This window comes from Drosophila novamexicana, unplaced genomic scaffold (genome assembly GCF_003285875.2).
Source record: "Drosophila novamexicana strain 15010-1031.04,08,12 unplaced genomic scaffold, DnovRS2.1 tig00000932-arrow-arrow-pilon, whole genome shotgun sequence".
NCBI lineage: Eukaryota > Metazoa > Arthropoda > Insecta > Diptera > Drosophilidae > Drosophila > Drosophila novamexicana.
The window spans coordinates 566288-582070 of record NW_020824832.1 but is presented as its reverse complement, the minus strand read 5'-3'; the positions used below and the strand labels follow the sequence as shown (position 1 = coordinate 582070).

The window sequence follows — 15783 nt, the reverse complement described above, 5'->3', positions numbered from 1 at the left end:
TTAAAGGAATAGGGCGCGCTCAGTCACCTATTACCTTGGATTATATTGAAAAATTATACAAGTTGCTTCCCAATTGAATCTATAAATAGGGTTATTCTCAACAAAGGAGGATCGACCCATTATTTGTTGCAAGACTTTATAATGACTAAATATATAAGTGATCTTATGAGTTCATGGCTGTAAAGCTTCACATTTTAATAAAATAAAAAAATTGGAATCAGCTTACTTAATGACCAAAAGTGAACTTTTTGTTTTATGCATTTGAGAGTTGTTATGAAGTTTATAACCAACAAAAACTTTAAAATTTTAATTTTTAGTTTGGCTTATATTGAGCCGAAACCATATGATAGGTGGTGTGATAACCTGAACACGCGCAGCGTATACGAAATGTATTTAACATATTTTGAAGAAAAAAAATTTTTCCTAACGAAATTTTAATTTTCATTCGTTTTACTTAAGCCTTATTGACACATCTCCGCATAAAAATAAATGAATGTGTGTTTGAGCGATTTTAGAAAAGGGCAGAAAATTCGCGGAAAGCTCTTGTAGAAAATTAGTCAGATTTTCATTCGATCATCTTTAAACCTATTTAAGAAAATCTACCTTATCTCTTAATTTTCGAAAATTTAATAAATCAATTTCATCATCGCAATGGGTAGGAAAGGTATGGTATAGTAAATATTGTATGTGCGAAAGTTTAGTTTAAGTCCGATCATAACCATACAATGCGTTGATACACCAAACAGCTTTTCATCGTATCACAATTCATCGCAACGAATGAGCGCCATGCGTGTCTCAGACCATTTTTTTAAATATCACACAACTGCTTAATCAAAGAGTGTGCATGTGCACAAGTAGCAAGTCGCAAAATTTAACATTGTAAATTTTTGGTCTTTTCTTAAATTTCTTCGAAAAGGCGACGATGAATTACCCTTGCAGAAATACGACATAGATATTTTTGTATTTTACGCAAAATAGGTCCCTACAGTTAACAGAAAATAAATATAAATATTTTATTTAGGTCAATTTATTGTTCTTTTAATAAATATAGATCACATTCTTCCCATTATGCCTAACTGGACGAGGCAATACATGATATAGCAATTGAATGTGTGTGCCTATTGCTACCACCGGCACAAAAAGCACACAATTGAAGAAAGAACCTCTGGCTCGCGACAAACGCCGTGATCGACTTGTGCGCACATCCACACAACACAAACATATGTATGTTTGTAGATCTCGAGGTTTGTGAGGCGGCCACTAAGGTAGCCACACCACAGTTTATAATTATAATTATAGGATATAAGTATTGTATAGTATATAAACATTGTATTAGTAATAAGAACAGTTAAGGCAGTGTGCCGATGTGTTGAAGCTAGTTAAGGGCAAGGAGCTCCGTTTGAGTTAAGTTTGAATTTAACCGCTGGCCGTCGCAGCAACCGTGCGTTTCTGATCTGTTGCTCAACACCGCCTTCGAGAGCGCAACTTCAATTACAGTGAGGTGTCCAGCGGAGCGCTAGGGCTCCAAGGCAGTGCGACAGGGCCTTAGTTTACGAGATCCAAGAGGGATAAAGTTAATAAAACTAGTAAATAAAGTGGATATAATCAAAGTAATGAAAAGAAATGCTGATCTTTGTATTCTCGGGCGGTCATATTTGTGCTCAACATCGGAAATAACCGAGGTTCACCCTAACCTAAGGGGCTAGTGTGGTTGGTGCCAGACCAAGGCCCGATGGTGTAGATGGTGCGAGGCCAAGGCCCGGCAGTGCAGGAGGTGCGAGGCTGTAGCCCGCTAGCGTATTTGGTGCGAGGCCAAGGCCCGATAGTGTAGTTGGTGCGAGGTCAGGGCTCGCTAGTGTTGGTGCGCTACGGCCCGCTAGAATAGGTAGTACGGGGCTGCGACCCGGTAGAGTATGTGTTATGGACATAGAGAGAGAGGTATGGTTTGGTCGGTACGTTCACTTCTCTCACTTGGTAATTGTGATACGATAAAAACGCTGTTTGGTGTATCTATGCATTGTATGGTAAGTGATCCGATTGACTTTAAACTGATTATCAAAGATCTTCATAAAAATCAATAATTAGATAGCATAATATTCACCCGCAGTTCAATTACAACTTTTAACAGGCTACTCTCCACATTTGTTGAGTCCGGAGCTTGTTATTCTTCATTCAATTTTTTTCATTATATAATCCTAAGCTGCTGAAGGTATATGAATTCCTACGATCCCAGTGGACGTAACCATAAAATCTATTATCTGAGGCTAGTATAAACAATTTCAAAACTTAAGCAAAAATATCAAAAAAAAAAAATTTTATATTTTTAAGCTTACCTAAGAATAAAAAAATCAATTACCCATCTATTGGTTTTTTGTTGTTGTTAAAGAAAAATTTTGGGACATTAAAGCATTTAAAAAATGTCTAGTATGCAAGTTTCTAAAGTACTGAATTACAAGAAGTTAATTAAAGCCGTTATATTGAAAAATTGTCAATAACAAATAGATTAGCTGACAATTTTTTAAAATGTTTTATTTTTTTTAAATATTGTGTTCTAGATGAAATAAATAACTTTTTTCAGATAATAGTCATGATACACGTTTTATGGAAATGCCTATACTAATATTACATATAAATATACATATGTATGTGTTTGTTTATATGTAGGTACACTACTTACATACAGTCTGTCAAGAATGAGTTCACACATTGTCTAAAAATGAAAAATTTTAAGCTAATAACAATGAGAATGAACTATTTATTTCAGTATATTGTTGAGATCTGAGGATTTAAAGCCACCTTCCTCATCATTTAACGCTCTGTACGCTCCGCTATGTTACGCTTAGGTCCACCTCCACTTTTGGGTTCCAACGTACATTCATTTTGAATGCGTTTTAAGACGTTGTGTATAGTCTTCCGTGTAACAGAAAACATTGCTGATAGCTCAAACACACTTTTTGCCATCTGGTGGTTATTGAATATAAGCTGGACAGCTTCAAATGATAATATTTTGCCTGGCATCTTTTAAAAATCAAAAAGCTTCTCAAAGCACGTGATATCATCAAAAATAATCGCCGAATGAAAATGAAATGCATTGAAAACAATGCAAAGCAAAGAATACATAACGGTAAATGTAACGTTGTTCTTGGAATATTGAAAAAAAAGGAGAAGGAAAAGAATGTGTAGAGTTTCTTGACAGTAGTCACACTGAGTCATATTTGTATGTGTTTTTTTTTTTTTTTTGGTTTCTTGTTGTTAAAATTGCATTTTGATATTACTGTTTCATTAAAAATAGCACCACTAACTATAAATTCCCAAAAGCAAGTTAAAAATGTCGGGCGGGTGTTCATATTTTTAGTCTAATATATGAAAAAGTATATTTGTATTCAATGTGTAAACTCATTCTTGACATACTGTATGAATGTAACTAAATTAATTTAAATACACTGACGTCCCTCATCGACTTGGTGCTAAATGCCAGGCATTGTTACTAAGTACTAAGTAACTGATACGTTGCGTAACAATCTGCCCACCAAGTGGTTAACTATGATTTGGTTTTTAATTATATCCAGATGTACGGACATACATATATACAGATGTTTTTAGCATATACATACTTATAAACAAAGTTTCTGACTCTATGGGGCAAATTAGCCAGTGTTTAAGTACATACATATGTATGTTTTCATATATGTACATATATTTAATTACATTTTTGGTGCAAATCCTATGTGCTGTATATGGGGTACTATCGAATTTCACCAAAAATATAATTAAATATAATGCATATGCAAGCTTATGCACATATGTATGTGTACATGTACATATATGTACATATGTGCATAAATATGCTTGAATAATAATTATATTTAAATAGAAAGCTTTCTATATTTACTGAGCTGTGTACATTGTAAGTATTTACATATATATAATTTTTTTGTATTATTTATTATTTAGTTACTCAAATATGTAGCTGTTTTCGACGCCGCCATTTTTTGTTATTTACTGGAATTCGAGGGGGCAGACAATTAAAATACATGGTAATAGTGACTCCGGTAAAGGTGGTGGTGTTGTCACTTTTGCACTGATGTTGGGTCGACTGTCAGTTGCATTTTTATAAGGCTCAGCCAGCAATATGCATACATAAGGCTAAACAGCTGTTTCGAAAGCACTTTTGTATGTGTGAATCTACACACAATGAAGAGAAAATTTCCCCACAAAAAAAAAAAATATATTCCCGTTATTTTCCTTGTCTAACGCATGCGCATGAGTTGCCTTTATTTCAGCCCTGTCTGCCTGCCAGTGGACTGAAACCGATTTTTTTTGCTATTTTCAATATATGTATGTAAACCTAGGTAAAGCATAACGTTTTGTTATGCATGCATGTGCTTAATAAATGTTTTCTTATAAGAGCCAAACCAAAAATACATTAGATACTGTACCGTATTTCTCCGCCTATGCAACTGTAATATCTGCCACTTAACCCGCGACATATATGTATGTATGTATATTGCACCAAAAATTCACATTAGTTTGAAAAGAAACACGAAAAAAAATCCAAATTGTATGCAGAACCCAAAGTAACTGCAACTATGTACATATGTAATATTTATCAAACTTGTACATCTCCACTCACCGTCGGCATAAATATGATTTCTGTTGCTTGATTGGACATGCTGATACATGACTTTTTGTAATGCACCAATGTCGCCACTTTCATGTCACTTTAAACACTACAGGGGAATGAAAGCAGTCGCGTTTGGCTCTGAGTATTTATACATACATAAGGCGCTTCGAACGTAACGTCGCTGCCGCTGCCGCCTACTGCTATCATTGCTATTGCATTCCGTTTCCATTATGATGGTCGATTACACTCTACAACACAAATTGTAATACTCATAATACTCTTCTTTTGACTGCTTGTTTCTATAAAAACCAGTCCCTCAGTTTTAAATATATCCTTGTGATACTTTGCGTAGGTTTATCTGTTGTTACAGGCTATACAAACATCAGAGTCCGCTGAGCCAGGCTACAATATATTATATACATATGTAATGCCTTAAAAACGACCGGTTTAAAATGTTCTCTTGTATAAATGAAGATTAAGATTTTCTAAATTACTTTACCAAATAAGGCGCTTGCATGCTTTAGCCCCCAGTCGGAGTGTAAACTAATGTTTTTGTATAAAAACACTTTTAACTATTGCACATTTGCTGTATGAAATATGTATATCAGAGAATCAATTGATGTGTTCTCATTTTTTAAGCTAATAAGACAAATGCAACTAATGTAACTTTTGATGAATTCTCCAAATGTTAATATGTATATTCAATTGTTAATCGTTAATTGTATGAGAAATTGTTGTGCAAACTTGCATTTCAAAAAAAAAATATATTATTTATTGCTAGTATATAATTAATATTAAATCTTTAAAAATTAATATTGTATTGAAAAATTTCTCTTGAGTATTGTCCTTACTTATAAAAACGGAACCACGCATTTAAAGCGAATTAAAATAAGTTCAATGAGCTCACAGCAAAATCACTACAGTACTCATGGATAAGTGCTAGTAACCTACCCTACCCTCTCATTAGTTTTGTAGTATAGTGTTTTCTCTTGTTTCGGGCAGATTTTCCCTGTTATTGCTTTTCTCTTCGACCCGACTTTGCCTGCCTTTTTACTCGTCAAAGTGAAGAGCAAAAAAGGGAAATATGTGTATGACCTATCTCGCTTCCTATGGAGTAAACGTATCGTTGTTACGGGGTTGGTATAATAATTTAAGAGATGGAATTTTGGCTCATAGGGGCTGTGACGTATGTTGGAGTGAGATAGACTAGGCGAGATAGGCTTTTTAAAATGCGCACCAACCGAAAACACCAAGCTGCGACCAGAAAATTGTTAACATCTAAATTTGCAGGGAAATAGACACAAAAACACTAGAATTTTTTTTGAATTTTTTGCTATTGGATTATAAATTTAAAGAGCTTATTAACTGAGAATATATATAATAGTAGACGTACATAAGCTTTTTATGCGACATATTTATACCATATCGAAACTATTATAATACGTGATTAAAAATAGACAAATTTCCTTAACAAAATTTGTTGTCGGATTGTCAGTCGAGGGTCAACGCCGTCCAGCCAGTACTCTCATAAGCCAGCACTCTCATACGCACAAAAACTTCACCAAAGCTACACATCTCTTAACAGCTGATTCCAAAACGGACACAAAGGCCAGCGGCAAAACTACGTGAAACAAAGGTAATAAAACTAATAAAACCCAATTACAACAAATCGGACATCGAATTAATTCGCATTTCAGCACCCTTGAATTTCATATGTAAGACGGCACTTATCTGAACGACGTGGACATTCTCCTCCCCTCCATAATCTTATGAATATAACAATCAATCTTATTTTCTAAAATTTCATTTTATTACAGTATACACCTTCAACAATCTTTTCCAACGATCGTAACAAGCGGAGAAACTTGCCAAATGCTATTATCGGTGGCCGCAAGAACAAACATAAAAGTTACTTGTCAGTAGCTTACACCAATGGGAAACAAGATACCCACGCAAATAAAGTATAACCGGGTATGTTACGATAGTCGCTCATGCAGCAGTTAGTTTATGGGTAAAACGCGTTTTTTCTCTTTATGGGGCCTAATATGAGTCTGCTTCTGGCTCTGCCTGTTGCTCGGGCCGAGGATGAGCGTTATGGAACTTACTCGTTTGATGGGGGCGTAGTCTCGCCCGTTCTCGTTTGCCTCATCGTCTATCCGTCTGGATAACGCCAGTAAAAAGGGCGCCGATGATATGGCTGACGGGCGCTGCTGGGGCGGAACATTGTCTGGGTGGAAACCTGCTGGCCTCTCTGGCTCGAGAGCTTGGACGGCCTAAAATCCTTAGTGTGGATCTTTTCGTTGCCAGAACCGCTTGCCGTTTTTATTTATTGGATTGTTTACTACGTTTCGGGTGTCGTATTTTTTTAGTGTCGGTTGTATATGTATTTAAAGTTTGAATTTCTATACTTCGGCACTACTGATTTTATACAGGCTATTCATTTTATTTTGGCACCATTTGAATATTTTATTAAATATGTTATTATTAATAAACGTTTTAAACGCGTCTTGCCAAATGTATTTTTCGGGTTACCTAAGTTTTTTTTTTGAAAAAAAGAAAACTGCCACTGGTGCGTTTGCGCAGAGCCCGACTGTCTTGCACCGCCTCATCAAAATTGACTTTATCGTTGCTGCCCAAAGCCTCTCCATACAATCATATTTTCGGTGAAATTGCTACCCATAGCCAGAATTGGCATGGGTGAGTCAACGACCGGGTAGGCCAAGGGAATTATAAAGGGACGCTCACCGATATATCGATAGAGAGAGAGAGAGAGACGCCCTCATGCAACAATACCCAAGCATTCCCAAAGACGCAAAGTCACTGACGGAAACATTGGGAGCAATGGGGTTGGCGTCCGATTTTCAACCTCCGTCTGTGCCCAATCTGGCCGGCCTGCCCCTTTCCTTAAACTGAGACCGTCCCAACGTGAGGCTCTCCACAACCCTCCTCTAAGCACATATATCCTTGGCATGAAACTACTATCTTTTTCCCTTGCAAATCTTCTGTCAAGTATGAGTTATTTCCTACTCGACGCACTACTCTGATTGAGAACACGGTACGATTATCTCGCTTGCTTGCACTGCTCTGTGGCACGTAGACTGCAGTGCGCATATGCGAGATGCCGAAAGCTGCGTGAACGTGAATTTTGAAAAATGGTCGACCTAGAAAGTCGATATACAATTTTTGGAATTGTCGCTCAGTCAATACCTCTTTTTCTAAACCTACTTGCATGCGGAAGTTCATTGCATTGCATGTCAGTTAAACTGCCGACGCAAGGCATCGAGTGTTTTCACGACACCGCCATGACCAGCCGTCTCATCTACATGAGCCTTTGCGATTAAGCCGGCGGTCAAAGAGCTTGGCACGTCAAACTGAGACGCATCGCACTGCACAAAGAAGGGCTTGAAAAAGTCCGCGTGCGCAACGGCTTGTGTTGTCTCATCGCTCAACACAAACTTGCTGCTATTTTTTTATAGCGTTTTGGTCAGTGGAGTGGTCGTGAAATCGCGAAATCTCGCGAAAAGCGCCGGTACCAGCCTGATGTACCCAAACATTAGCGGACTTCTTTGCGCGAACGAAGCACTGGGACTGACACCACCAATAATAAAGCCTAGATATTTTAGTCTCTTGAAGCAATATTTGGTTATTCGTCGCAGGTATCTTAAATACGCTTGAAAGCAAAGACGTTCAACCGTAAGACGTTGTTGATAAGATGCCTTCCAAAGCAAGCTGCATGTTTCCACGAACGCACTGCTAGTTAAAACGATGGTAACGCCTATCTGGTGTGAGGCGGCTGCTAGGATTAGCCTCCCCACAATTTTGAACTCACGGCAAGGAGCTGCCGTTTGCATCGCCAAGGTCATGGCAAGGAGCTATTTGCAGTATTATTTGATAATTCTCATAGTTTATAAGCATCAAATGTAGTAGTATAAGGTAATAGACTCGTAAGAGGCAAGAAGCCACCGATATTATAATTAAGTTAAAGGAACATTAAAAGGCAAGAAGCCGTTAACCGCATAATCTGTGTATTATAAGAACAAGCACGTAGTTATGGGCAATTAGCCATTCATAAGTTTGACTTTAACCGCCGGCCGCCGCTGCAACCGTGCGTTGATCTGTTGCCTTTTTTGGAGAACGATCAGAGTGAGTAGACGTGTCGAGAAAAGGAGCGCGAGCGATGCAGTGAGGTGTCCAGGGGAGCGCTAGGCTCAAAGGCAGTGCGGCAGGGCCTTAGTTGAGGAGATCCAAGACGGAAAAGGTTAGTAAAACTAGTAAATAAAGGGGATGTAATCAAACTAATGAAAAAAAATGCTGATCTTTGTATTCTCGGGCGGTCATATTTGTGCTAAACATCGGAAATAACCGAGGTTCACCCTAACCTAAGGGGCTAGTGTGGTTGGTGCGAGGCCAAGGCTAGATGGTGCGAGGCCAAGGCCCGGCAGTGAAGGAGGTGCGAGGCTGTAGCCCGCTAGTGTAGTTGGTGCGAGGCCAAGGCCCGATGGTGTAGATGGTGCGAGGCTATGGCCCGCTAGAATAGGTAGTACGGGGCTGCGACCCGGTAGAGTATGTGTTGTGAACATAGAGAGAGAGGTATGGTTTGGTCGGTACGTTCACCTCCCCCCCCTTAAACCCTCAATCCTAGCGAACTTATAAATGTCTTATAAGTCGCTGGGCCTGGTAAGACTAAGACTCATACCCCGGCCAATAGTTTTCTTACAAGAGGCGTTTGAGGGCGTGGCATGTCGGCGGCTTAAAACAACGCGGGCGCGCCCCATTAAGTTAAAAAAAATGTTTACAGGGTATTTGTAGTCGGGCACACCCTAGATAGTGGGTACCCTGGTAGAGAGTTAGAGAAAATAATACCTCGCACATGGGCAAATGACAAGAATAGGGTATTGAGTAGTCGAGCATACCCTAGAGAGTTCGTTTCATACCCTATGCTAGGCAGAAATGAACACCTGCACAATTTAGCCGACCAAAAATGTGTGCAAAATCGAGCGCACAGAGTGAATATCGGGAAAATAACAGCGATCGAAACGGCGACAGCGCCGCAGCCGACGTCGGCGTCAAAGGGCCGTTAGGGCGTCGCGACAGAGGCTGTACAGTGGGACGAATTCAACTCGCGTGCGGTGAAAAGTTAAATTCGTCAGTACAGCCAACGCAAGCAATGAGAACGGATGTGTTTAAAACGGAGTAAATTATAAAATAATGAAGTGTAAGACAAGTTACAGTTGAGGAAACAGAAAGTGACTGATTTTGTTTTTTTGTGGCGTGACCGAAAAAAAAGGAAAAAAAAAAAGAAAATAATAACAAAGTCTATATTAAACAAGTAAGAGGTTCTAGTCGGGAGCTCCCGACTAGGAGATACCCTGAACCCTCTTCTTCCAACATCAAATGCATATATATATTATATTTTAGAAGCTATATGTTAAGTTTGGTGACTCTAGCTCTTAAACAAACTCGACCTGCGCGGAAAATAGGAGCACCTATATCTAAAATTTCAAGTCTCTAGCTCTTATAGGTTCTGAGTTCCTTGCGTTCATACATACGGACGGACGGACGGACGGACAGACAGACGGACATGGCACGAAGAACCAGAATTCGGATAATAATAACAATTGTCAATAACTGGTGGAGGTTTTTCTTAAACAATAATAACCAAAAGGATTAATAATTATAATTATTGACAATAATCAGTGACCAAAAAAAAAACGAAAAAAAAAATATATAAATAAAGAGTGAGTGGAAAGCTCAAAATGGAATCAGGTGAGTCAATACCCGGGGGTAGGCGTGCGTTGGATCCATCAGCGGCGCAAAGAGGATCTGGAAAAGGAAGGGCGCGTGGAAGAGCTGCGTAGGGCTCGGCTTGCCGAGCTGGAGTCTCAGTTCGCGAAAACGTTAGAACCGCTATCCTGGGGTGTCCCATATGATGTGGCTGGACGACCGCGCCAAAAGTCAGAGCCTGATCTTAGGAGCTCGCAATTATACGGGCGTCCGCAGCCGCCTATCCCTGGCGTGTCCGTCACGGTGGTGGAAGAAGCTCACGCTCCCGGGGGAAACGGAGATCGCCGAGGAACCACGATCAACGTGGGTATGGGGCGGAACCTGATCGACCCTATTAACGTCCCCTACGCTCCCCAGCCGTATTCTCGGTCGGAGGTTAGGCCTTTCACAAACGTTCCGGAACAAGTTCAGAAGTGGGTCATGAGATACGATGGCCGCTCCGACCCCCTCGGGTTCTTGGAGGACCTAGAGGAACGAGCCATTACGTATGGTATCGCCCTCGATAGATTGCCCCGGGTAATGAGTGAGGTGTTCTGCGACAAGGCCGCTCGGTGGTTCTTGAGCAGTGGGCTTAGAGATGTGCCATGGTCGGTGTTCAGGAGGGGCTTCTTGGAGTTCTTCCTGCCCCCACGCTACTTCGAAAGGCTTGAGGACGAAATCCGGTCCCGCAGGCAACGCGTGGGGGAGGAATTCAAGGAGTACCTGAAAGAGCTGAGAGCTCTGATGCATCACGCCAGATACAAATCGGCACAGGAGCTGCACCGGATCTACGAAAACGCCGCTCCAGAATACAAACTCTACGTGCGTCGGCAAGATTTTTCCACCCTGTTCTGTCGGGTCGACGCCGACAAACACGGGACTTGGTAGTAGTACACCCGCTTAAGGTGGAGGGTGGCCGGATCGTCCCCACGGTGGAGATAAGCGGGCGGGCGATGCCTGCTAGCGAGCCGGCACTTTTTGGAGAACGATCAGAGTGAGTAGACATGTCGAGAAAAGGAGCGCGAGCGATAACAGTGAGGTGTCCATCGGAGCGCTAGGGCTCCAAGATCCGAGATCAGTGCGGCAGGGCCTTAGTTTAGGATATGCAAGAGGGAAAAGATTAATAAAACTAGTAAATTAAGTGGATATAATCAAAGTAATGAAAAGAAATGCTGATCTTTGTATTCTCAGGCGGTCATATTTGTGCTAAACATCGGAAATAACCGAGGTTCACTCTAACCTAAGGGGCTAGTGTGGTTGGTGCGAGGTGTAGATGGTGTAGATGGTGCGAGGCCAAGGCCCGATAGTGTAGTTGGTGCGATCCAAGGCCCTCAAACCCTCAATCCTAGCGAACTTATAAATGTCTTGTAAGTCGCTAGGCCTGGTCAGACTGAGACTCATACCCCGGCCAATAGCTTCCTTACACTGGACATATCCTATTCAATTTTGGGGCACGGCGTCAGGACTCTAGCTGCTTCGCGTAAGAGTGGTCCAAGCCAAGGCAGCACGCCAGGTTGCCGGCCTGCCATGCTACGTGACAACCGACGCCATCGAACGAGATCCCCGCCAAAGGTCGGAGATCAATTTAACTTCTTTATCAGTTGTTACGTCGACAAGCAGCTGTAGCACCCAAACGTGGCCGCCAGGGTGCTGGCTGACCCCATCAGAGAGAGGCGCCACCGAAATCTTCACCCCGGCGACCAACCACGAGCCGAATTATTTAAATATCTCCTTCCCCTTCTTTGTAAATAATCATATAATCATTGTAAATATCATATAAGCTACTCACCTGTTACTATATATTCTTCCCTTATATATTCGATTGGTAGAGATCAGAAGGAACTGATCGATTCCAGAGCAAAATTAAATAAAACATATTTAAAAGAAAGAAAGAACATTTAGATAAGACATGCAGTACAACCAAATTGCAAATCGCTGACATCTGGTCCAAACTCGTGAGAGTAAAAAATAAATATGATTTGTGTGGTAGAACGGCATTGCTGTCTTATTATTCCCTCCCACTACAGGAAACTGCTTTGGCTTACTCTCAGTGCTCTTTCATTATATCTAGTAACCATAATACTGTCTGTGTGTGTCCGTATGTATGTGTCCGCATAAGCAATAATGCCCACAAAATCAATTTTTCTCAAAAGTCGGTGGCTTTCTCCCCTTTTGAAGGGACGAGCAATATGAAGTAATGAAAGGGTTTGCCACGTCGCTACGAAATTCTTGCATTTTAGCTCGTTATCGTTGGTAAGGGTACCTAAGCGTTGGCATGTGTGCATTTAAAATATTTAGGACTCGCTATGCACGCATACTTGCATATTTTGTATATGAATATAAGAATTTATGCGCTTGTTCCTGCCTGCCTGCCTGTCCCTTGCAAAGTTGACACTATTTAAAGTTTTTGAGATTTCTGTTCTACGAGCTTTACGCACAGATACACACACAAATGTGTGTGAATAGGCAGAATGGGCGGATAGAATAAATTGAATGCAAAGGCTAAATATAATAAGTCAATAAAATTATGAATACTATAATTATAAAATCAATCCTTTTCTTTTTTTGTATTTTTTATATTTGAAGATTTTAGATATTTTAATTTTTGAGCTAATTTCCGCTGGTCATAAAATCATTTAAGTGATCAGTCACTTGACGTTCTTATGCAGGTGCAGGCGATTGCCAAACGGTTACCCTTTCGGGCTAACTGGCTTTTGCAGGTTATAAGGGGCCAACATTCATTCATCAATTCCAACCCGTAATCATAAAAAAGAAAGGCGCGCATCGTACTCGCTCCAATAATGAAATTTTTTTGTGCACTTTGGTTGTACTGCATGTATTATATATATGTTCTTTGGTTAGTGCTTCTACACAGGGCAGTGGATACGCATTTTTCACTGTCAAATTTTTGAGCTTGCGTGCATCGAGTCAAAAATGGGGTTTACACGGTTACTCCATGGGCTGTTGCACTCTTCTATAGCCCCCAAACTCAACATTTTTTGCGGTCAGCTATTCCTTCTTTTAGGCGGTTTGCAACTCCGAACGTGAGTCGCCCTGCCTCTTCACGCTCACCCAACCGTTTACCGAACATTCTGAACATTTGGGCACATTATAACAAAACATTCGTCGGTTGATGTACAAGTCGTGGCCGCACTCCCCACAGATCCGGCATCCTCTGATATGAGCGCACTTCTACCACGATTTTTACGATCTCCGCCTCTAGCACATTCACCAAGGGCTTTTGACCTACGCTTGTGGGGGAGTCGCATAGACTGGTTGGCTATAACGCTTTCCAAAATTGGTTTCCACCTAATTCCGCAAGTGATTGACTGTGTATATGTCCATCGCGTATACGTATTTGGCCCAATTTTCTCTAAGACCTTTTTTTATTATTTTCACCATATGACGGTATATAAAATTTATATGATAAAGGCTTCTGTACTCGAAACGCTAGTTGTCACATGGCGTGGATATAATCATTTGTCCTTTCTCCAGACATTTTCTCGAGCTGTAGCGGACCACGAAATATATCACGGATAGCTGCTCGTTTGTCATCCATTTGGGACTGCTCATTCTGTCATCTGGGCTACTTTGCACTGGCTTGGTTGGAAAATGTGGCCCTTTAAAAAGAATGTTATTTAAATTGACCTTTGGTATGGCACCACGATTAGTCGGCTCTGCAGGCGAAACTGCCTTTGGCCGAACCGGCGGAACTTCAGAACTTTCAGTCTCTTGTGAGGTTAAAACTTTAACTCAACTAAAAGAGGGGAGGCAGTTCCATGATATGGTTGGAATGCCACTTGGTCCGATTGCACAGGTCATCCGTCTCGTGGATGACCGGCAGTCAATAAATATTTGCGAAGATTCAACATACCCCAGTAGAACACGATCGCTGCCGAATACACAAAAAACAAGTAAGAGGTTCTAGTCGGGAGCTCCCGACTAGGAGATACCCTGAACCCTCTTCTTCCAACATCAAATGCATATATATATTATATTTTAGAAGCTATATGTCAAGTTTGGTGACTCTAGCTCTTATTATTTACCAAAATTGCCCAAAAAACGGGATATCGATATCGATTTTTATCGATTGCTTGGAAACGGAGTAAGTTATCGATTATCGGAAACAAACTCGATCTGCGCAGGCACTAGGAGCATCTACATCTAAAATTTCAAGTTTCTAGCCCTTATAGAAATCTGAAATCCTTGCGTTCATACTTACGGACGGACGGACGGACGGACAGACAGACGGACATGGCTAGATTGACTCGGCTATTGATGCTGATAAAGAATATATGTATATACTTTATTAGGTCGTAGATGCTTCCTGCTGCCTGTTACATACATTTGGATTTTGCACAAATACAATATACCCTTATACCCATTTTTAATGGGTATAAGGGTGCAATTATCATGCAGTTAGAATGCGATAGAATGCGAAGCAGACGCGCATGAATGTGTGTGTGTACATGTATACAGAAATTCTTAGAGCTGCTGGCCCATCCCATTGCGCAGTTGCATACAACTTTGGTTTTTTCTTAACCGATCTTTCTACAGTATATCTTATTGTACCATAGAATATTTGTGTATTCTGAAAAAGTCAATTGAATTTAAAAAAAACTTAAAACATCACCAACAAAATCCAAGAATCGCATTTCTACCCAGGATGTGTGAATGTGAAACATGTGTCAAATGATTTTTCATTGGATCATCGGAAATTAATTTGAGCGCGGAACGGCAACCACAAAATCTTTGACCCCCACTTTCATTTTTATACACTGAACCCATTAAAAATGGTTAAAATGGTATATTGTATATGTGCAAAATGTTAATGTATGTAACAGGCAGAAGGAAGCATCTCCGACCCCATAAAGTATATATATTCTTGATCACCATCAATAGCCCAGTCGATCTAGCCATGTCTGCTGTGCGTTGATCCCCAATCAGTCAGTCAGTCAGGGCAAACAGTTCTTTATATAAAGATTAATAAACATTTTAAACGCGTCTTGCCAAATGTGTTTATCGGATTACTCAACCTTTTTTTATTTGGCCGGGATGAAAAAAAGAATACTGCCCAGTGGCAGTGTGCGATTGTGCAGAGCCCGGCTGTCTTGCACCGCCTCATCAAAATTGACTTCCTTGTTGCTATGGGCAGCAACGAACTTATGCCCAAATTTGCCTACCCATACATTAATATTTTCGGTGCATTGCTACCCATAGGCACAATCGGCATGGGTAAGTCAACGACCGTCTAGGCCAAGGCCACTTTATCCCGAGTACAAGCACTAACCATACTACATATAAATGGGCAGCTAGAATTAAAATTTGGTAACGTTTTTATGCGTACAATTTAAATTGCCAAGAGTTACAATAAGGTTGTTGTAATTAATATATTT

General features: G+C 40.4%; 2 protein-coding genes across 2 annotated transcripts in view; both read right to left on the bottom strand.

The window, feature by feature from the left end:
* LOC115765115 overlaps positions 1 to 4221 on the bottom strand; it is a 42518-nt gene extending 38297 nt beyond the window's left edge. Inside the window, exon 1 of the mRNA XM_030708509.1 lies at positions 3959 to 4221. Coding sequence (XP_030564369.1) covers positions 3959 to 3989 — 31 coding nt within the window. The 5' untranslated portion in view covers positions 3990 to 4221. The remainder of the gene's footprint in view (positions 1 to 3958) is intronic.
* Positions 1 to 4724, bottom strand: part of LOC115765114 (b(0,+)-type amino acid transporter 1) — a 94095-nt gene extending 89371 nt beyond the window's left edge. Inside the window, exon 1 of the mRNA XM_030708504.1 lies at positions 4634 to 4724. Coding sequence (XP_030564364.1) covers positions 4634 to 4682 — 49 coding nt within the window. The 5' untranslated portion in view covers positions 4683 to 4724. The remainder of the gene's footprint in view (positions 1 to 4633) is intronic.
* Positions 4725 to 15783: the final 11059 nt, after the last annotated feature.